This window comes from Ptychodera flava, chromosome 17 (genome assembly GCF_041260155.1).
Source record: "Ptychodera flava strain L36383 chromosome 17, AS_Pfla_20210202, whole genome shotgun sequence".
Classification (NCBI taxonomy): domain Eukaryota; kingdom Metazoa; phylum Hemichordata; class Enteropneusta; family Ptychoderidae; genus Ptychodera; species Ptychodera flava.
In genome coordinates, this window is record NC_091944.1 from 33,098,421 (window position 1) to 33,121,884 (window position 23,464).

The 23,464-nt window shown below is 35.3% G+C and overlaps 1 protein-coding gene across 8 annotated transcripts in view; it reads left to right on the forward strand.

Annotated features, from left to right (window-relative positions):
- The window catches only part of LOC139116105 (cAMP-dependent protein kinase inhibitor beta-like), a 130,377-nt gene extending 112,676 nt beyond the window's left edge, over nt 1-17,701 (forward strand). For 4 of the 8 annotated variants that reach the window (XM_070678651.1, XM_070678647.1, XM_070678650.1 and 1 more), the window contains exons 3-4: nt 13,558-13,706; nt 14,614-17,701. In XM_070678651.1, the coding sequence (XP_070534752.1) occupies nt 13,568-13,706; nt 14,614-14,723 (249 nt within the window). In that variant the 5' untranslated portion in view covers nt 13,558-13,567 and the 3' untranslated portion in view covers nt 14,724-17,701. The remainder of the gene's footprint in view (nt 1-13,557; nt 13,707-14,613) is intronic. The other 4 variants (XM_070678652.1, XM_070678649.1, XM_070678646.1 and 1 more) reach the window with 2 other exon arrangements.
- Nucleotides 17,702-23,464: the final 5,763 nt, after the last annotated feature.

Consider the following 23,464-nt stretch of genomic DNA (forward strand, 5'->3'; position numbering starts at 1 on the left):
AGGAAATGAACAGAGGAAATAAACTGAAAGCCTGATTATGGTAATTTATTTGCATTGAATGACATAATGCACTTGATTTGGAGTTTAGAAGGAACCTTGCTTTGCAGTATAACCAAAGTACACCTAATACGGTTTGTGTACGATTGTCCCTTGGTTGACATATTGTGTCTTGAGGTATGTGTAGCATTTTATGCATAGCCAAACAAAAATAATAAGTACCTAATACCAGACAGAAATCAAGAATTGTTCCTTTGTTCATGTAGAACTTTTGTTTGACAAGAAAAAAACATCTCCTGTACTATTTCAATAATATAATTTTTCTCATTGCACAATCAGTGGCTCTATTCTCCTTTTCTCAATATACAGTCATGGTAGTTAATAAATCACTGACAAAGTATTTTCATTGACAATTTAATGGAAGGGAAAGATAATGGTTCATATCGGAATAAAAGTGTGCTCCCTTCCTGTTGTTTCATGACAAAATCCGATATCTCTGTGGATCATTAAACTCCGTTCATTAGCTTCAAATCCCCAAACTCTGTAATGTTCAGTTGAAATTGACTTCGAACTTTTAAATTAACTTTCGGATGTTTATTTCAAAACTCTGTGCCAATATACTCAGTGATATATTTTGTGAATAATTAATGACTGTTCCGTGGTCTGGATCGCGATAAAAGAAATGAACACATTGAAATGTGTTATTCATCTACCAAATCATTAATGTATTGAGAATCATTTCAATTGGTCAAGTTGATGGAGACTTGCCAGTATTCAAATTTATTCCGCAGCTTTAAACAAGTGCATTTGCAATATGAAATATCACTCCACTGGGAGAGAAATTTGACGTAATTACAGCAGAATAGGATCAACATGGGAATGTGACTGATATATGTATGGTATGATTAGTGCCATATTAATGCCTACGGTAACTGCTGCAATATCATTGATATGCATGTTGATAGCCTCACATAATGTTACATTTACGCTACCTGTACATCTACCTTAGTAGAAGAAATTGACAGCATGACAATGTTTGGGGTCATTTCACATATCAGTACCAGGTAAATAACCAGCAGAAATTAGCGAATCATATTATAAAGGGATAGAAAAAACTTAAAATGGTTTCACTTTACCTGCGATTTACAATGGCATCATATTTAATAGTAATAATCAATGAAGAATTTTAAACAAGTTTTATTTCCTTACAAACTTTGCATGGAAATGCAAGTGATTTTTTTCCCAGTTTTTACCTTTATTTTTGCACTTCTACAGGGTTAATAAATATCCTGTTACACATCTATGCTGGTACAATTGTGCACAAAACGTATACAACTGAAAGAGATTTTTGATCATTACATCCTTCAACTATTAAGGCATGGCAAAACTTGAATTATCTGTCAAACTATTTGAAACACAACTTAACTAATTTCATGTTTTTCATGCTTTTATTTGTAACTCTCCGGTGGACGCATGTGTGTTGATACTTTTCATTATTTTGCATATGGAAGAAAATATGTTCCCATTGATGAACTATACTACCAATATTTTATCATTTAAAGAAAATTCTGACAGTCTCTTTTCATGTCAACTGTACAGCTTGTATCTCAGAATAACATTATCAACATGACTTAATTTAAAGCCGTAAGCATATTCAGGGCTGTTTGCTAATGTCATCAGTCCATGGCTGGATGCATCAGACTCAATGAAGTGACAATTGTTGTACAATTGTTGACTGAAGTGGAATGATTCTGTCAGTGTGAGTAATTTGGTCCTGACCACAGTAAATGGCATTAAACTGTACATAATTTTGATGTACATTTTCACTGCGCATTTAAAATTTCAATGTTAGGGTCTAAAAAACTAAATTTTGCTCAAAATTGTATATCTGTCATTATTTAGTATATAGTGCGATGGTTATTTTGAAAGCCACACCCTTTTTGATCACTGGAACTTGCTAGTCAAAGCATTTGCAACACATATTTTGGTAGTTGTACCAAAGCATTTCTTTCTTATTTATTACTTTTCCCTATCTCAGACAGTATGCCTTAGACTGGTAGCACAGGCAATTATGTATGCCAATGAAACTTTCACTTATTCATCACTTCATGTAACAATTTCAACGTAAACTGTGTGATGTCTTTGCCGTGTGAATAGATGCCATGCGTTGTTGGTTTGTATACAATGAAGAAGAGACTGAATTCACCACGGAGAAATCAGGATTACTACCATATTTGCATATGCATGTTTTTGTCATAGATTACATCATGAGACACTGCTCTGGAACATATCATTCCCGTTAGACAGAACTAACTATTTCAATCTGCTTCTCAGAGGAATTGCACAATACTCATATTGACTATCTGCTATAATGTCGTAGAGCATTAAAGAAAGTAGGGCATTCTGTAGACTGAACATGAATCATTTAACAGTAGTAAAAGTGTGGAGAAAGAAATTATTTGTATCAATATTATGACTTACCTTTAAGAGAGAAAGGGAGAAAACTGTAAGCTGTGACAGTGTTAATATCACAATTTAACATTTTTTACAAAAATTGATGTGGAGGAGGTACGGTAATACAGTTGTTTTAAGTGTGGATCAGACAATGTAAATAAGTGACAAAATTAAGTCACACCATAGAGTACCCTGGGACATGTGGGCAGAAGTTTAATGCATTATCATGTCCTTGTTATTAATAATAATTAATAGATTAGGTCTGCCTGAAACTTTATTATTTTGAGGAAGAGTTTTCGTATATGAGATAAAAATGCAATTTAACAAGTGCAAGCCATCCTGGCCCTCATTAAAATAGTATGCCATAAAAGGAAATGTATCATCAATGTTTATCTATTGTAGCCAAATATATCAGACTTATTCCCTATAGAATGGCTTCCCATGAAAATAGTACTTAAAGTTTGAAAAGTGGTTAATCTTTTGCACCATACGTAATATAATTCGAAAATTGATTAGTTTAGTGGTGCTATATGTCTTTTCAATAGTACATATGATGTTTTTCGCAAATGTCAAAAGAAAATATTGAAGACAAAAAGGAAGTGATTTTGAAGAATTTATGCACTAAACTTGAACAGAATAGTCATGCTTCATTCAGTGGATTGGTTATATTTGGATACCGGTACTGTATGATGTTATGTAAATGCCTATAAATCTGTTCAAATACATGACGAGTGAAAAGGCAAACCTGAGTGGCAAACACATGCACAAAATCAGGATGTGAGAGTGTACTCAAACAGAAATTAACATAGCTTGATCTGTGTGTTCATAGTGAATCAGAACAGGAGAAATTTACAAAATATTTACAAACTTTAATCAATAGTACTCCAATGTTGCTGTCCATGCAGAGTTATGCACACCTTTGTGAACCCCCGTCCCTGGTTGTCTACTGATGATAATTTGCCACCTACTTCAAAAAGATTGAACACCCACGGTAATTGAAATGGCCCCATCTCAAGCATTTCAAGTGTTGCTTGTCCCTGTGGCTAATCTCATTTCCTTGCTTAATTACTGACAATTTCACAGCTCCTTGATAAATTACCTCTACTGTTCGAAGAGCGTGTTCTCAAAGGATAGGAAGAGTGAGTGAAAGTACATTTTCCTTTTATTTTTTTCATATTTCATTTTTGAACTGAAAAGCAACTCTAAATGATGTTGAATATTTCACCATAAAAGTGATAAAAAACAGGAAATCAAGGAAATATATAGTAAATTTGATATACATTTTATACAGCAGAATATATGCTGCAGCAATATCATGTAAGAAAAAAAAAAGATTTTTTGCAAAGGTGTTTTATATCCTTATGTAAATGTTACCGCTTTGTGATTTAAAAATGTAAATTCAAAAGATTTGAAGTGCATCCAATACACTGGCACGGAAATGAATGCTGTAATTCAATAATAATCTACTTAAAAAGCTTACGCTATTACTAGCACCATTTCTACTGATTAGAGTAACTTGATAATGGCAACATTGTTCATAATTGATCAGCCGCCAGAGAATGAATATTTCAATACTGACTATAGCATTGTGAAAAATCAACAGTATCCCCACCACCAATCCCTGAAGAGGAAGTGTGTGTTTTACTTTAAAAATGCATGATTCCTGACCAGGAACAGTACTGTGGTAGTATACTGTATGTTCCTTATCTATCAGAGATACTACAGGTACAGGTAGTCTTGTCCATCAGACCACAATCCAACACAATGTACTGTACATGATATGTGCAGCAAGCAATGAAGCCACGGGAAGTGAGTAACTGCAGGTATGGCGAGGTCTAGCTTGAAACACCTGAAGAGCAATAAGTATAGGAAATTACCGGGTGTGTGCTGTTGAATTTAAAGATTGTCCCAATAGGCTGCCTATTGCTATTAACTATAAAATTGTCCATTTTCAGTGAAATCACTTGTATTCCTCACCATGTTCTATTTTTTTGTCACAGCATTGGAATTGTTCTCAAATGCATTAGCAGAGCGCTTGAGAGCAAAATACTTTGAGGTCTTGGCTACTTAAACTTTCAAGTTTACCTGATAACACTGTTGTTATTGATGTAAATGACTCTTAAAGTACTAGTCAAGTTTTTATTTTATTTTAATGACTGTGGCTTGGCATATAATAATCGACAGGGCTTATCTTCTTTGATTAGATAGTGAATTCAAGCATCCAATCGGACAGTGTATAAATCTTACCTTCCAAACTTGGTCACATGTAACTAGACAATCTATGCTGTGACTGTTCCTTCTAGCATGCTAAAGTTTATGGTAATGCCAAATGTGACTTTGGAAACAAGATGTTGATTTTCTTGTCAAATTGCAACTAACCCAGCTAGTATCTCATGGTGATACACTATTGAAATGAAAATCTTCATTTTTGGTAGATCCCTGATCGACCGGTACTTGTCTTTTTTAATACCTGCATCACAGAACCGTAAGGAGGCGTCTCTCAGGACACTCACAATCACATCATAGGTGTGCTGGCCATGTTGATAGGACCATCACTACAGCTTGCATACATGTAAACACGGTATCATGCATTCCAAAGTAATACCATTACCTAATAGTATACAATTGTTTTTCCTTCAGCTTGTTCTAATTTATGACAGCAGTAATGTGTCATTACCAATCATACTATATTTGAGAATGGATTTCCCCCACTATAAACAGCTTTGTTCTGTGTTTAATGATGAAATTTATTATCGTTGTGACATATAGAGGGCATGTGCTCATTCTTTTCAAAAAACGGCGTAGCATATGAAACATTTTCTTGTTCTATTGTCAGATGGCAATTCATCTTCCATTGTCATATTTCTCTTTATCTCATGTGTAATTTATATTACACATAATACAATTGTGACAAGGGCTAATTTTAGAATTTAGGATGGGTATGATTGATTCATCAGTGCAGCTATCATTAATAATGCTCAGAATAAGATTTTAACTGAAGCGATCTGGTATAATAATAACAGTCTGTGGCAGTATGTTTCAGTTACTGTACTTGATAAATAGTTGATCAATAATATATGATTATTGGACCAGTTTTATGAAATAGAAAGAAAAAGAAATATATTTTTAAATAATCATCAATGAACAGAAATCTAATAAAAATGGTTTAAGTTACAGTGTACCTCAGGGACAGATATTGGTCACTCAGGCTTGTTTTGTGAAAACAGAAAATTTTATTTTCCCCCAGGAGTAAACACAGGGATGGCGGCCATTTTGAATTTCAAACAGCAGTAAATGTTGTATAATTTGTTTCTCTAGTGCCAAAGTTTGGAAAGTGACCTCTGATCTTTATTTTTGATTGTGGAAGGGAATGGTTGAAAGTTTGCTTGAGGAAAGTTTCTGAAAGTTCTACCAAAGTTTAAATCTTTCACTTTCCAGGCATGAACTACCTCCTACAGAAGTGATCGTCAATCACACAACCCCCAGTGAAGCAATGAGGTGCAAAGTGCACTGCTAAAGGCACAACACAATCTTTGAGTCTCAAAATCTTCATCCTTTGACAGTGAGTCAATACGCTGTCCATACCAAAGTTCTGCAAGCCTATCAACTGTACCATGATGGCTTATCATAAGTATGATTTGAAGTTACTGTCTAAGTTTATAAACAAACTATATTCAGAAACTTACGAATTAACCGAATGTTTTGTTTTGGTAATGAGATACAAGCAGAAGTGTATATCTTTGAGAAAATGTTATGATTTGCGCAAACTTCTCTAGAAGCCGTAAGCAACAATACAGTATTATAATGAGTGTAGAAACTAAAGTTATCACTTCTTAAGGAAAAGACCTTTCTGTGAAATTTACAGAAAGTTTCACCATTTTGGTTTAAAGTTTATTACTTCAGTAGACTGTTCAAAAGTACAAAAACTTTGAAAAAATGAATAGCAAAAGAAATGTTTAAAGTAAGTACCAGTGCATGTGCAGATGGTGAACATCCTGAATAATATTGAAAAGCAAATCTGTGGGGGCGTTACTGCTACCCACGGACTGTGTGGACAATGTGAATGACAACTGCTGGTGTCCTTGTTTCAAAAAGGCAAAAGAGACACATGTCACTGAAAATCACATACTGAATATAGCTGGTGGATATATCTATTATTAATGTACTTTCTGACAACGGAGAATCCAAGTCAATGCTTCAGGGAAGGAATAGTTTCTCGTTCGTTAGTCAAATTTGATGAATAGATTCAGCCAAATGATCACCCAGCTCAAGAAAACAGGAAGCATATTCATGCATTTATAATCAACAGCATAATATGCAGAACTTGGTGTTTCTCGTAACATGCCTCTTAAAATTAGGGTAAGTAGGTCGCAGGGATTTTCTATATTTTCTGTGTGTTGGCTGAGATCAGTAAAGTTTGACAAAATTTAGATTATTTACTCAAAATATTTTTAAAATGTGAAAATGTTTAGGGTTGGCAGGTTGATCGGGTCATTGGAAACACACATATTTTTTATTTGGCCTTAGCAGCCATTAAACCAATCCATGTCCATGTCCGTACCTTTGATTATAAAAATTTGTGATTTATTAAATAACCAACTGCACCGAAACTGCTGATGATAGATCATCCAACTGTTTTTTTCACCGTTACATTTTCTTCCATATATTGTGTTGTCTTATGAAGAATTTCTAGTAACAGAATCAGTGAATTCAGTGTGGAAACTTTCATTCCATTTATTTAATTATCTTACCAAGAAGGAAGCTAAATTAAATATGATTAATCAACAGTTATCACGGTAACCTTTCTGTTACATAATCATAGAGCAAAAGGAAATTTCCAGCTCGTGTTAGGTGTATGGGGCGGAATACATAACCATCCATTATTAGCTCAGGCTTGTTCTATCACTTCACAAATATGAATTTATTCATAGATAATAAAGAGGAATGGCTGTTTTTACAATCCATGTGTTTAAAAGATTTGATTAAACACGTCAGTATGTGTCAATTTACATTCATTCCTAAACTGTTTGCCAATGCAGACATTACTGTAAGATGTGAGTTTTGACACCAACACGGAAAATGTTCTTAAAATTATAAGGCTTTCTTGTTTCATAGCTGTTTGTGAAAAGTGAAATCTTGTGCTCAGAATGACAACATGAGGTGTACGGCATGACATTGAACATGACAATAATTTCAGATGGCATTACTTCAAGTTGCAGTGTATTTTGGCAATGCTGTATGCCAACCCAATTTTTCCAATAATACATGGGAGAAAATCTGCCCGGCTACACATTTTGTTTCCACAAGCTTTGACATTCTATCATTATAGTGACACGTATTTCACAAATCAAATGTCAAACTTGCTGTCCAGTTTACACAGTAATGTTTACAATACATACATTTGAAGTGAAGTTGCTATTTTTTCAGTTGCATGGGAATAGACCAGCTGATAACATAAAGGGCTCTGGAATCAGGCCTTCCCATAGTCTCCGTTTCCCAACCTTGTCACTTGAATAACACATTAATGCAAAGTGCGCTTTCAGTAGGGATAGACATGGCAATGAGCAAAGCCAGTCTCTTTGCTCAGTGATGCTAAGTTCTCCAATTCATTTCCACTTTTACCGAAGCGAAGAGGTCTGGACAGCAAGACTCTCACACCCGGTCTGCCAGTTGAAGTGACAGTGACGATAACCAGATTTGTATATCCTCATTTTAGCGTTGTCTTTTATTTACATTTTAAGTGTACAGAAAACTTTTTACGCTGGTTTGCTGTGTGGTGTACATGGCAATGTATCAGGAATAGAATAGAATCCACTTACAAAATATTACGGTATCAGAATGAATGATGGATGTGCATTGGGTGCTGCAAATGAGTATAAAGTGTAAAATGTGGGTAGGTGATGAGAATTATATGTATATCATAGTGATGAAAATAACATCTAAGGTTCCATTTCAGATGTACAAGCAGGTATAATATCCAGCACCAACTGAAATTCATCTAGAGCAAAGACTTAGCTACTGGACACAATATAAAATATCAATCAAGCGTTGTACTGTAGTTGCATTGAGTGATAATCTTAAATAATGTCTATGTATAGTGTGTAAGCCATTAATGATCATACCAGAAGACAATTCTTTTTAATTGATAGCTTAAGAGATCATAATTACATACACTGGCCTTAATTCAACAAAATTAGGGATCGTTAATATCTCACCATGAAGTAAAACAGACAGTCAAATATTTCAGTCTTTTTCATATCTCAATAAATACATTTACATCCAGTGGGAAAGAATCAGTGTTCACTGACAAAGTGTTTTACAAACAATTGAACCACATTTGATTCTTTGACCTGTAAATTCAAATCATTATCTAGTCTCGCATGCCAGACCTCGAACCTGCATGCGACGCGAGCGGCGAAGCCGCGAGCAGCGAGTAACCGCAGGTTACGAGGTCTGGCAAGAACAACTGCTCAGGAATGTGATGACGTCAAAAGTGGGCTGTCTTTCCTATGCTAATAAGTATAACTTTGGACCACCGCGTACAGACGGCCATAACGCATTTTCACTGTACTTGTCCACCACGTTTCACATATCTGTGCCGAAAAAAACACTCAAGCAAAAATCTACGGCGAGAATTTATTTGTGAGGCCATTTACCACCAGCTCATCGGCAGTTGAATGGGGCCAAAATCTGAGCTTCGTTTGAACGGAGCAAAATGAAAAAGCAAACTCCATAGAGGATGTCGACGATCAACAAAATGCAATCGCAAGCATTGAAGCAAGGCCGGAGCAATCTTAAAATTAGAGATTGGCCATATTTTGTCGGCAAATTCACGGAAACGTCGTCTCCTTCCAGATAATCTGGCATGGCTACCTCCTGCTTCGGTTTCAGACTGTCCATCACCACTTTCTTCAACGGCATAGATCATTTTTGCAGATTTTTTTCATCATGGTCACTGGGTATAGCGTAACCGTGATTTCATGAAGCCGTACTGTCTGAGGTCAACGTACGGCAGTTTACTTCGAATGAAACATTTCTGGATGAATGACACGATCATTCAGTCAAATTCAAAAGGCTATTTTTAGACGCTCCACCTACATTTATGAATAAACAACAGATGTACTCTTTCATCCAGCCGATTTTCGAAGCATTCTATTGGACAGTATATATAGCACGTCGGTTCTAGCCAGACCTTGTAACCTGCGGATACTCGCTGCTCGCGGCTTCGCCGCTCGCGCCGCACGCCGGTTTCGAGGTCTGGCATGCGAGACTAATCATGATCCTGAGAGAAAGAGAAACTGATCTCAGAGCCCCCAAGCAGAGTGTTTAAACCCAGAACTGTACAGCTAAATGGATCCAACATTACTCATAATCCTGTTTTGTCAATGATTTAACTCAATTTGTAAAATTTACCCAGGTCTGATTTTTAGTATTATGTTGAAGGATGGTTTTGACACAATGTAATTACAGTTTTATGAGTAAATGTTGTAGAGTTTATGGGTATATTTGTTTTTTTTCATGCATTGGTCACCCTTTATCTGACCCTGAATGTCTTTCTAACTCAACAGTTTCATAATCAGAGTTGTTTAATTAATTGATAATATTATCAACAGAGGTATCACCACCTTAATTGAAAGTGATCACCTGACATTACAGACTAAAATCATCAGTATCTCACCATTTCCTTTAACCCTTTGAGTGCTGTATTTTCCCCGCCAAAATTTTAGTGCAACATTTTACCATTTTAATGAACTTTTCTGTCAGTTTTCTGATAACTTTGGACCAAATGAACACAATATTTTATCAGCCAAAGTTTTTTATCAAAGTTTTGGCAAAAATCTGAAAAAATTGACTGAGGTATATTTCATAAGGGTGACAAAAATTGACTTTGACGCCCAAAGGATTAAGTACATTTACAAGCGGCCAGTTGGTTGTACCAGCTAGTACGTAGAATTCTCAAAAAATCCTATAAATCTACAGAGTTTGAAAAGATGGTTGCTCTGCTATACTTTTCTGGTTAGAAATGCAATCAGGGAACTGAAATCAGGCAGTGGTATCCAACATTAATTTTTTGAAGGCAATATTTAGGACTCCGACTTGTGAAAGGTATTTAAAGGTATTGTGTACAGTGCATGTTGTCATATTGGTGAGTAGAAAGATAGAAAACCCCTACTAGCAGCAGAATTAAATGAGGTTCATACAATGTAAGTATATTAGGTACTATTTTTAGCGCTGATGTAGTGTAGAATAGGAAAATTTTGATTCTCTATGAAAGTTTCCCTGAGTTGGGCCTCACCTATATCCTTAGTGTTCTGATGTCTGTGCATATGTTATCAGCTAAATTGTAAATTACAGCTTAAATGAATAGATTTATCCATATAGATACAGGCGTGTCTCTTGCGCGTCTCAGAGATAATCTTTGAATAGGAATAGTCATTGACCATACAGTGCCTGTACAGTACATTGTTTCACTATTCTGAATGCAGAACAATCAACATAATAGACTATCAAAACACAGACATTCATTAGGATGCATTGCAGTAATGCTTTGATTGATGAGATATGTAAAAAAGTACCTGGTACATAAAGGCAGGAGTATTACAGTAAATTGCAGGCTGTAATGCCCACTTCACTGAACACCATAAAAATATGAATACAAACAAAATAATTCACTTACCGGTACTATTGTATAGCACAAAGATTGAGAAGCCACAGTTTTCTTCCACTTGTTCTTGTCTTGAATTTTATAGGATATTGTTTTGTTTTCTGATGTTTTAATTGATGGAGTACCTCATCGATATAGTGTACTGATAGGATATACCATTGATGGATAAACAGTTGGTGCAGAATGAATTCACTTGGGTTAGGTCACGACAGAATTTTACCCTGAGAAAATTTAACCATTGAAAAGTTCAAAGAGTCACGTAACATGTTTCATGTTGGCATCAGGTATTCAGGGAGTGCATAATGCTGATTTAAAATGCTTGATTTGAAATGACTAAATATGGAACTTCTTGAAAGAGTGTGTGGGCAGGACTGGACGCTTATCCCGCTCAGATTGCAGTGATTCACATCACTGATGCTGACCTTTGGATGAATTTCATCTTCAATTGTCATGATCCTGTGATGCCAAATGTTAGCGGTTTCTGTGTTCCAATATTTCACCATTCTTATCACCAGAAAACAGACACTCTGTTAACACTTGATATTGACACTGAGGTGATCAGCACAGGGTGTGTTCCTACGCAACACCTGGAGTCACTTTCGGCCCTTCTGTAAGGCTTAAATACTTAGCTGTGTTACCACTGTTCAGGATATAACAGTCAGCTCACATAGACAATAGATAAAAAAAAGCTTTTGTCCTTCAAGCTATTCAGGAATCACACAAGTACAGTACCTGGCACTTTGTGTCATGCACACTGTGCGGAGGTTGATTTCCAAGTGGGATAAAAAGACATCTAATTCAAAAAATTTGTCTCAGACTGATACCATTTTAAATTCTTGCCATCTGTCACACTTATTAGACTTTCTACAAAGGCTTTCCTCATGATTTTGATAAGTTGTACACTGAAAAATGAAATAAACAGTAACTACGAAAAAAACATTCATGTTTTTCTCAGGGCATATATATATTTGCGTGGGTTTGTAGACTTGATTAGCATTCAGAAGTGAAAAACATTAGATCACTGTAATGAATCATGCCCGATGAGAATTAAGTAATAAAACGCTTCTGTGAATATTAATGACAGGTAATATGTGAAATGAAAAATTGAACTGCAGTTTCATAATAGGCATTTTGTCTTGCCGCTGTTTGATTTGCAAAGAATTCTCATTCCATTCTGCATATTCAAGATTAACAGTATTGTTGTTTCCGTGTTCACAATGTGCATGACCATCAAACGAATATGCTACAGCGTGAATTTCTTGTTCTCCAGTACATGTAGGCATGACAGATGGTACCACTGAGGGCAGTAATTGCAATTTTACAGTTCAATTTTTCTTAATTCTCTCTATCACAACTCTAGAGGGCATGATCTCGTAACACTCTATCCTCTTCACCTCCAGAGAATGTGTGCGTTCTATTCTGACACTTTTAAGGTCAATCTTTGTATTATGTTTATGTCATTAAATCTAGGATTTAAAATGTAGGTGCAGTACCTTGCATATACCCATGCTGGTTCTGAAACTGCACACTCTAATATTATTTTGTACTGTACAAAAAATAACAAAAATAGTTTTATACTTTACCACAAAGTCTGTGCTCTGTTTTGACAATACTTGGTAACACTATTTGTAAGTCTTTTGTTACACAACAATAAACTTTCACTGCAAAAAGTTTAAACATATCCAATAACATTGCAATTTTTGCAAAACTCCAGTTTTGTTATCTGTTTCATGACTGGAGTTCTTGATGTTTTAATAACTGCATTTGTGTGTGTAAAGTGTATTGTTATGATTGATACCATCAACAGTGATGATGTAGTGTGCACATGTACTAACTGAGCTGACAACACTGTTCATCTGATCATGCTTTTGGGAGTAGAACGAGAAACTGTTGTTGACTTATAACACAAAGTACTGAAAAAAATGACCAAACATTAACCAGCTGTCGGCTCTTTAAAAGTTATACTGACGTCAAAAGGACAGTATGCTGGGTCTCTTCAGGTGGTATGCGCCTCGAAAATGAGACTTAAACTTTTGCCCAGACTTTCCTAAATGAAACTTTCAACCATTCTCTTACCAAATCAACAATAAAAATTTGGGGTCATCTTGCAAAGTTTGGAACTAGTGAAACAAATTACCCAACATTTTGCGATATTTTGAATTCAAAATGGCCGCTATCCCTGTGTTAAATCGATGGGGGAAATTAAATTTTGGATTGTGAAATACTTAGATGGTGAAAACCTTACTTTCTCCCAGAGCTTTAAAATGAGCCCCCAACAAGTGGTAGATCAGAAGAGCATTGTAGAATTTTCAGAGTCCAAGTATCTGTATTTGTGGGCAGTCTCGTGGTATAAAACTGTCTACCTTAAACTCACAAAAAAATTTACCAGTTAGTTACATGCACATGTAATTATAATGAGGTTTTTGTTATTTTCTCTTTTCAGATCAATTAATGGCTGAAGTTGCTCAAACACTAACAGACTTTGAAACGTCAGCCAGGGCCGGTCGTCGCAATGCACTTCCGGACATCCTTGACGTACCAGCCAATGAGGGTAAGGAACTCACACTGAAAATTGCAGCACTGTCAATAGGTAAGGCACTGTTTATATTTATGAAATAACAGTGCTGCAATGTTTGTGATATACATTTACTTTTGTCACGTGAATAATCGGCCATTTTTACAATCCCTGTATAATTATCATCCTGATATTATTGGTAGACTATATCGTACATTTCTGGTGAGAAAATGTGAATGTTTGCACAAAATATCAAAGTTACAGTAGTATGGAAATGAGCAATAACCAATCTATATCATTTATAATTCAATTAGAGACAAACAATATAGAAATAATGGGTGACGCGCTGACCATTAACGTTTATTTATGGGCAAAGCAAGAGGAAAGCCAAAAATTACGGGCGAGGCTTACCGAGCCCATTAATTTGGCTTAAAATTTCCTCCCGCCCGCGCCCATAAATAAACGTTAATGGTCAGCATGGAGTCTGTTATTTCAATTATATTATCAACAAACCCCCCAAAACTGTCAAAATTTACGAAAATTTCCCGTGCGAACGACAACGGGGCCCCAGAACCTGTCAGTGAGTAGTGCGCGCGGTGCAAAAATTTTGCAAATCCGGAGATTTGTTTGAAAAAAGCATCTAAACTTGGCCCACAAATGCTCCATTTTATTTTGTTTTGTAGTTGATCATGATCTTGGTACAAATCACAATTTTCGTTTTAGCTGTAAAGTTACTATGTTTACGATATTATTCATATTCACGGGCATGAAAACAAACCGTTACTGTGTATTTGTGGGCAGTCTCGTGGTTCAGCTCGACCAATTAAAACATAATGTATGCAGAGTTGGTTACCATACTTGGTAGACATTGAAAAAGGGTATCAAGTAATTTATGACATACAGGTGAAAATATAAGCAGCTATTGGTGACGTGTGCTTTGATTGTGAGGTTGACATAGCTAATTTGATTTTTACATCCACAGACGATGCAAGGAAATCTGATTCTGCCTGTGCAAGTCCCAACGAGGAAGAAGCGGGCGCTGCGGAGAACAAAGACTCAGATAAAAAACACAATCCCGACTCAGGATCATAGCACACAACAATTGCCATCCTCTGAAAATATCAGATTTTAACTTTATGATTTTAACTGTAATGATTGCTAGCCCAGAGTCATGGCAAAGAGCAGTTTGAGTTTGGTCAGAAGACTGTACGTGTGATCTTCAAGCAAACTAAGGAGTCTGTGCTAGCTACGGTGAACTAAGGAGTCTTTCTGCTCTACCAAAGTATGGAAATATGTGGAGTCAATCAGAGTATCTGTATGCATGCGTGATGATCACATCAGACAAGCAACTATGAACCAGGGATTCGTTTCTTGGAGAGTCTAGAGTCATGTTTCTTCCACACTGCTAAAATATACACTTCAAACCAAAAGTAACTGTGATTGGCTCAAATACTGTACATTTTGGTATTTTTGTCATCATTACAGTTACAGATACAATGAAATGCAGAATTTTGAATGAATTTTATTTTAAATGTTTTCAAGTTACATATTGTGTTCTCAGTTTCAATGTTCCAAGAACAGTGCTTTCCTCACTCAACCATTGCAATCTTCATCAGAGCATAGAAATCACACATCAAAATTGGAAGTCTATATGACTGCTACGCTTTTTGGTCTACAAGTTGTTAGGACCCATTTTTAAGCTCTTAGAGTAGAAAACATTTTAATTGCCTTTTTGTGAAAATCAAAAATTGTATGTTTCCCCATTGACTTAATACAGGGATGGCGGCCATTTTGAATTTTAATTGTAGGTAAGCATAGGCAGCAGTTTGTTTCTCAAGTACTAAATTTTGCACGGTGACCCCAGCTTTTTATCCTTGATTTCAAAGGGGAATGCAATGAAGTTTCCTTGTGGAAAGTTTCAGCAAAAGGGTAAGTTTTTCAGTTTCAAGGAGTATACTACCTTAAGGGATAGCTGATAAGCTCTGTTGGACAGGATCTCCAAAAATTCTGCACAAGGTGGTATAAATTCATTTTATCAAAATTCTGATAAAGTCAGTGCTTGGATAGTTTTTGTGTGGCAACCATTACTGTCTTGCCTGCATAGCTGATCATCAGCTTGCGTAAGATTTGGTCACTTTATTGTCTTATTCAAAGTTCTCCAGCATTAAACACTTCTGTTTAGAATTAAAAAGCACAAGGTCAGAGAAACATACACTCTCTATTCTCTAGGCACACTCAAGGTTAAGTGTTTAGTCTAATTGTCATGACAAGAAGAAGAAAGGCATTTCTGTAGAGTGTCCACAACTCTGAGTGCCTCTGTTTACAATTTCAAAGTCAAATGTTGTATATTTCACATACATTCACCCTTTTTCAGGAGTATAGTTCTGCACATCTTTTTGAATAAAATGAGTGAGATATTAAAAGGATATTGATTTCAAACTTGTTAAAGACAAAGACACAAAGTCTTGATTTTATTGAAATTATGTTTTTTTGCAAAGGAATCGTCATACAAGTGATTCCCATCATAGTTACAGACAGATGTCACACATATTCCAGATAGCTTAAAAAGTAGTTCCAGATTTCATCAATCTACCCCTTTCTTTGTAAATTTTGAATATGATTGTGTGAAACCATCCTTAAATGAAGCACTTTTTGTACGTACCAGACTTCCATAATTGACAATATTCTTTATTGAAATACTGCATTTGAAAACGAATTGTAATTCATCTTTTCCTCAATCGAGACATGAAACAAAAAAGATTGTTTTCTACATACCCAGTGATGATGTTGAAGTTTTATACATTTGCAATAGATGGGAAAAAATGCCAGAGTTCAATATTTCTCTCTTACAATCATCTTGATGCATTGCAGAGTGTTGTATTGTATGGCTTTACTGCAGTGAAAAGGTATTAGGTAGTGAGTTTTAATGTTGTATTTAAATTTGCATTTAAGTTGAAATTTTCACCAAAATGTTTAGTGCTCAGTATTGTTGAGCAGTCTATGCTGAGTGAGATAATATGGAATGAATTTTTAATACTGTTGCAAATGCTAGGACTCATGGAGATTTGTATGCACTTGTTATAAAATTTTGGCTGGAGCCCAGTTCTTGATACAGCGCCCTCTTGCAGATTGATGATGTAATCTTGTGTTTTCAGAAGTACCAGTCTTTGTGTACTTTACATTATCTTTCTGCTTTCTCCTGCATTTACGTCATGGCCCGTGAAGTGTTACTTTTTTTTCTTCTCAGATGTACATATGAATTTGAATTTGTATCCTGAGACAGACCAAATGAGGTAATATACAGTACGTCTGTATGTCTATCTCATTTCCACTGAGTTATTTTGGTCCAAATGACAGTGCCATATTACATTGTTGTCAATCTTCATCACTGCATCGGAAACTATCCTTGCAATGAAGTGTTCATGAGGTCCACAAAAATTGTCAACATCATGTATAGTTTATGTTTTCCATGTTGGTTCAGGTTATTTTTGTTAGTGATCTGAACTCTTGTCAGATTACAATTGTCACAAATTCCCACTTTAATAATACTCAGATGCCAATAAGTGTTATTAAATGCAAAATATATACGTAAGATCAGAGATGTTATTCTTCTTAAAGTAGATAGTGATGACTTTCCTAAAAGTTAAACCATTTCTGTAGGCTTAACTCACACTTTTATTTTGCATGTTTGATGTTGTACATACTGGTGGGTTTAAGTTGGATTACTGTCTGGTTTGTTGTAACTTCGATGTTGAAGCTACTGTCTTGTTAGGTGGTATGACTGCTACTTTGGCTGCAAAAGCAAATAATTTAACCACCAATGGGACAGCTGTCCGTAGATAAGAAATGAGGCCAAATATCACAATATTGTTTTTACTTTTTTAAACCTTCTTGTAACCGTGTAATGGAGAAATCCAGAGTTATTGAACGCTATACTGACCATCATCCACTGACTTCCATGCTGTCATTTGTACTTCAAATATCGCACAAATTTTTTTTCACTCTTCTGTATAAGATAAAATCAAAATTTTAAAAGCAGAAAGCTACAAAACAACAAAAAAGGAGGAGTTTTCTTTGGTTCTACTTTTATGAGCAACCCATTGATTGATGGTAAAATTACAGTGACAAAAAATGTTTGCATTAAAAACTGGAGTGTGAAGACCTTGCGTTTGAGAATATTTTGTTCATTGCTCTCATTTGTAACACAGCACATCAAATGCTGTGGATTTATTTTAAGTCTTTCTGATGTCATATTGCTTTTTAGAAAAACCACTGGCATTGTGCACTTGCACATCGCATAATCTGTTAAATCTAAGTGGATGGTATATCATCTAAACATCTTGATGAATAATTGTCCGAAAACATTGAAACATGAATAATATTGAAGAGATAGAATAAGCTAATAAATAGAATGATGAAAAAAGTCAGAAATAACAGGGATGCAGAAAATTTTGGTTACAGTTGACAAAAATAAAAGTACAGGTGGTTACAAGTAGTGTATGTGCACATTAAGTTTGTGCAAAATGTCCTAATTTTTTTACTAAAAGTAAATTTTCATAGCCAGCCAATTTTAGCTTACAGCCGGTTGTTTGTGCCAGCTGCCGGCTATTTTCTACTTCCCTGCAGTCAGACAGAAAAGATGGAAAGTTTTCCTTGTACATGAACATGGAACCTACAACCCTGATTGCTGAACTAGGAATTGCACCAGTACATTAGTCAAGCTTCATTAAGAAGATTTTGTGAGCTCACTTGAAAGCAAGCAATTTTACATAATAAGAATGATCTTTTTGTATGGTCTGCGAAATATCAAAATGATTCCGTTAGTGAACTTGATCGAGTAGATTTTTTCCCATGTAAGGTGAAAACAAGTACAGTATAGGTGTAATTGTCTAGGCTCTGCTTTCTCCCCAATTATCGTTTTTTTTCATGTGCAATCCAAATCACAAAAAAGTTTACCTAGGCTTTGTGCCATCAGCTATTTTGAACCAAAGTTTGGTTCAACAGCATTACTTTATGGCCTAAAACTGAGAAGTGTTTGTACTATTCTGCACATTCCATTTGCATCTAACACACTTTACAAGTTTGATTCCCCACCAAGCAAAGCTTCCCTGTACATGGTTGAATACTGCCCTCACAGTCTGGTAGGCAGGCAAGCGGTTATTATTAATCATTTGTTTACAGTTAAAGTAATCCAAAAATGGCAAGACCAAGAATGCAAAAGAAATGAAAACTAGATAACTTTTCATAACTGTTACTGCTCTTACAGGTACAAAAGCCTCGTTTTGGTTCGTGCAAGAGATGTGAATAAAAAAAATAAGTTCTGACTCGCAACTTTGATAGTTCACCTTAGTCTGTATATTTTGGTGATATTGTATAGGGCTGGTACTGTTAACAACATGCTAAATATAAAACATAGATGTATTTGATTTCTGGAATTTTATTGCCAGAAATATTTCATAAATTATCCAATGATGGAAAGCATTTCTTTTGTTTTTTGAATAAAGAGCACAAATTTTGTATAAAAAATTTTGAAATGTGGCATTATTTTTTTCAGTCATTGCACTAATTATCTGACAACTATATACTGTCTACCCTGCCCCCTTGATTGGTAGGAAAATTGTATTCATTATGATAAACAAAATGGTGTTCCTGCAAGTATCTGTACTGGACTGTGATGCACAAAGGGACAATGCTGTTGCCGCTGTTGTAAGTTGTAATGCCCGCACAATATAGCTGCTCAATAGAAAATAAAGTTCAACATATACTCAGTTCAAGATAAGCTTACTTGTTCACATCGGGACCCTAAGGAAGGGCACTATGAATGAAAATGACAATAATGAAAAAATACTACAAAGCCTAACAAATTAATATTAATCACGCTGGAAATTCTCCTCACATTTACAAGTCCATTGGTGAAAACCAGGACTTGAAATACCATTATGCACACAGCACTATGCATGTCCATATTACCTTGAGCAAATTAATGAAGGAGATTAGGGAGGGCAATTAACAGATATGGACTGTTTTCTTTGAAATACTATACTGAGATAGCTAGGGTAAAGTAATAGGCACACACCTGACACAATAAGGCTTGTATAATGAAAAAAGTTTAATATATGACATTTTATTGATCGTATTCATAACTACTAAATAAATAATGCCTGCAGTACCCTGTGGGTGAAGCTAGCTTACCAGACCCAGCTGCACTCTGTGTATGTCGAGAATAATATAGCATGTATTCTGATCTTAACCAGAAACTGTTCAATCATGTCGTAAATTTGGTCATTTTAGCAGGCAAAATTTAGTTTTACATGTAATATGTTTATTTCAAATCAGAATAGCTTGACTGAAGAACTATGAAATCTGAAAAAAGTCCCAAAGTATACAGGGTGAATAAACATGAAGCCACAGGTCAACCGGATGAAGAACTCTTGTGATACCCAATACTCTGTAAGCATACCTAGTCTACCTAGCCTCAGAGTAGTTTTACCCTATATTTCATCGGCTATACTCAGAGAATCCGAAAAAACACCATCCATAGGATGATGGAGAGGGTGACTTGGATTATCCCTTTGGATAAACTGCTGGTGGAACACTGCTATTGTACAGGTACTGAGAAGCTGATGCATACTGGTGTAAAACCTAACAAGCACAGTGCGCATGTTGGCTAAGAAATCTATTCGACTCCTTGACAGTAACTTTAATATGATTTCTTGACTTTCACTGCTTTGTAACCTGCAATATTTTCATCGATTTAACTATTTAATATTTTTCTTAATATTCACTTTTAAACTGTATTTTAGTCAGTCTAGCTTTTGCTTGAATTTTATTGATTTTGATACGTAAAACCCACTAAAACGTGCATGTGTTGTCAACTCTTTGAAGAATTAAATAAACCACTAAAAAATTTTGCATTTTCGAGGCGCATGCAACGTTAAATAGGGTTCGGCATTACCTTTGTTCGCAGGGGAATTGATACAAATATGGTTACTTTTGTTATGCCAGAAAATGTGATTTTACTACACCTTCGATAAGCATAACACAATTGGTATTCTCTAATACAAGTCAATCGTTCGTACATTCTGATGGGTATGCATGTAGGGAAAACAGTACACGGGTTAAGTATTTCAACAATAATGTTACCCCCTCCGGCCCATACTGGACGAAAGCAAACTTTGTTCGACATAATGTACGAGGCTAGGCGCAGCCTCGTACATTCGCCTCGTACATTATGGAGTGCAAAGTTTGCTTGAGTCCATTATGGGCCGTGAAGGGTACATGATTGCTATTATTTAGTTTTTCGACGCAAGTGTATTTGTAGATGTAGAAAACACCATGTGGCGACAATGCGGATAATTGTATACATTATTAATAATAGTCTGGGGGATGACGTCACAAAAATCACTGGTATTGACAAAGCTGTAACATTGTACAGCATAATAGGTTAGTTTGACGTATTGCGTGAAAGATAATTCCGTATTTCATGGGTACAATACTTTTTTGTTGATTGCTGTATCATACATTTGGTTTGCATTACATAGTCAGTTAAAATGTGTGTTTTTTCATATCTGCTCATGAAGCCTATCACATACTGATGACCGAGTCCATTGCTTGGAGGAATGTCCTTCTTAAGAAATAGGTCTTTGATGTCAAGAAAAAAGGTATATTTTCAAGAATGTGTCTGAAAACATTCAAATGCCTGACACATGACCTTTCATATATTGTTTTCGCTCCGTTTCTCCTAGAAACGATTCTTTTCCGAAACGACAACATCAGTGTATAAAACACTGCTATTGGTTTCAGGGTGTTAGAAAACAAATTAGAACCGTATTCGTTTCTAAATCCGCAAGTACAAGTACACCAACAAAAGTCCGTTAAACGGGAGAGAATATAAACAGATGTAGCACATATACTTTGTACATTTGTCTTGTACGACCAAGCGTACTATACTTACTCATCATTGTCGCAGTTATCCACTATACTGGTTTTTATTTACTGACCCTCCATTAAATTTAACAATTCGGAGGAAAAACCTACCAGCACATCTAGAACATATTACAACTGCTGTAGCTATAGTTTCGAAGCGGTAGAAAGCGCTAGCGACGTCAACTTCTACCATACAAAGAAACATGTTTACCGTCTACGCAGGCCCAAAAATTCTGAATAACGCAACAATTTGTTAACTTGGCCACTTATGGATATCGACGATAACAGCAATATATTCAGAACAGTGTAGGAAACTCATGAAAAATAACCATCAAATATTAGAACAGGTCACTTTTGAAAATTGCCAGCACCGATCTTGCAGAAATATTGTATTGATTTTGTCTTGCATCTCCCGAAAACCCGGAACAAGTATCTCTGATCACAATAAAGAAAAAATGGGCAGTGACTTAACTTGTCCATTGAACAGTAACTGTAGGACTAACCTGCACGGCAAACTTTAATAATAATAATAATGATAATAACAACAACAACAACAATAACAATAACAATAATAATAATAATAATAATAATAATAATAATAATAATAATAATAAATTCTTTAAAAAAACGCATTTAACAAACGTCTCAGTCCGCTGTACACAACATTTTAAAAAGATACAAAAAGGAAGCTAAAAACTGAAACACCACAATTACGAGTAAAATTTCGTAAAAAGGTTGGTCATTTCTGGCCCAACGAATTTCTGAAGACAGTGCATTCCACAGCAAAGGAAAACATACCGAAAAAGCTCTCTGAACGTAAGACTTATTAACATAACCGCAGGAGGAGTTACACTCAATTTCTCAGAAGATCCCAGATTGTCGGTACACACAGGTCAATTAAATCGGTCAGATAAAGAGTTGCATCACCTCTGATAATCTTAAAAGCAGTCAATAAAATTTTGAAATGAATACGAGCTTTCACAGGTAGCTAGTGTAGATTAATGAAAACAAAAATAATGTGGTCATATCTGCGTGTACCTGTGACTTGACGGACTGCGGTGTTTTACAATGTAAAAGACTGCAGACGATTTAGTTGGTCATTGTAATACCATCAGACTGTTACAATAATCAAGTCGGGAAGTAACGAATGCTTGGAAGAATTTCTCAGTAGTGGGCTGGTCGAGTTGTTTATGAATTTTACCTATTCTTGACAAAGAGAAATATGCATTCCTACATAGCTGACTTTACCTGCCCCTAGCAGGCGAGCAGGCTTTTTCTACCCTAGCCATAATGCTAACGGATTAAGGTTACCATAGATATGCATCAATATTTTATTATTTCAGTATCTTTCAAACAACATTACTTTTGACAGTTTGTCGTTAACCATAAATAACACTGTGTGCACAATTTGCCCTAAAAACGCCACAAAATATTAGTCAAAGTATGAAGACGACCACAAGATGCTATAAATCCTTAACTAAGATTGTTACAAAATACAACCACATTGTTGAATGTTTATCAAATCATCTTTAAAGTGGTAAGTAAAAATAATAGCACAAAGAGTCATTTAAATTGATTATGAGAAGAGCCATCTTTGTCAACTATAAAGTTTGATCAAAACTATTTACGTATTTGATGAAAGTTTGTACCAAAATAATTTTATTTACTAACCACGTTTAGAGTTGAGTTCTCAAGCTCATGGTAGCCAAGTATATTATTATTATTATTATTATTATTATTATTATTATTATTATTATTATTATTATTTTATTATAAAGCCTTCAAAAGAAGAGAAATACAAAAACTAATACAATGACAATTTAAAAATCAGGTATTAAATGAAAACACTCTGTACAAGACAAAAAAAATCCCAAGTTTAAAATGGTCTTAATAACATATTAAGAAGA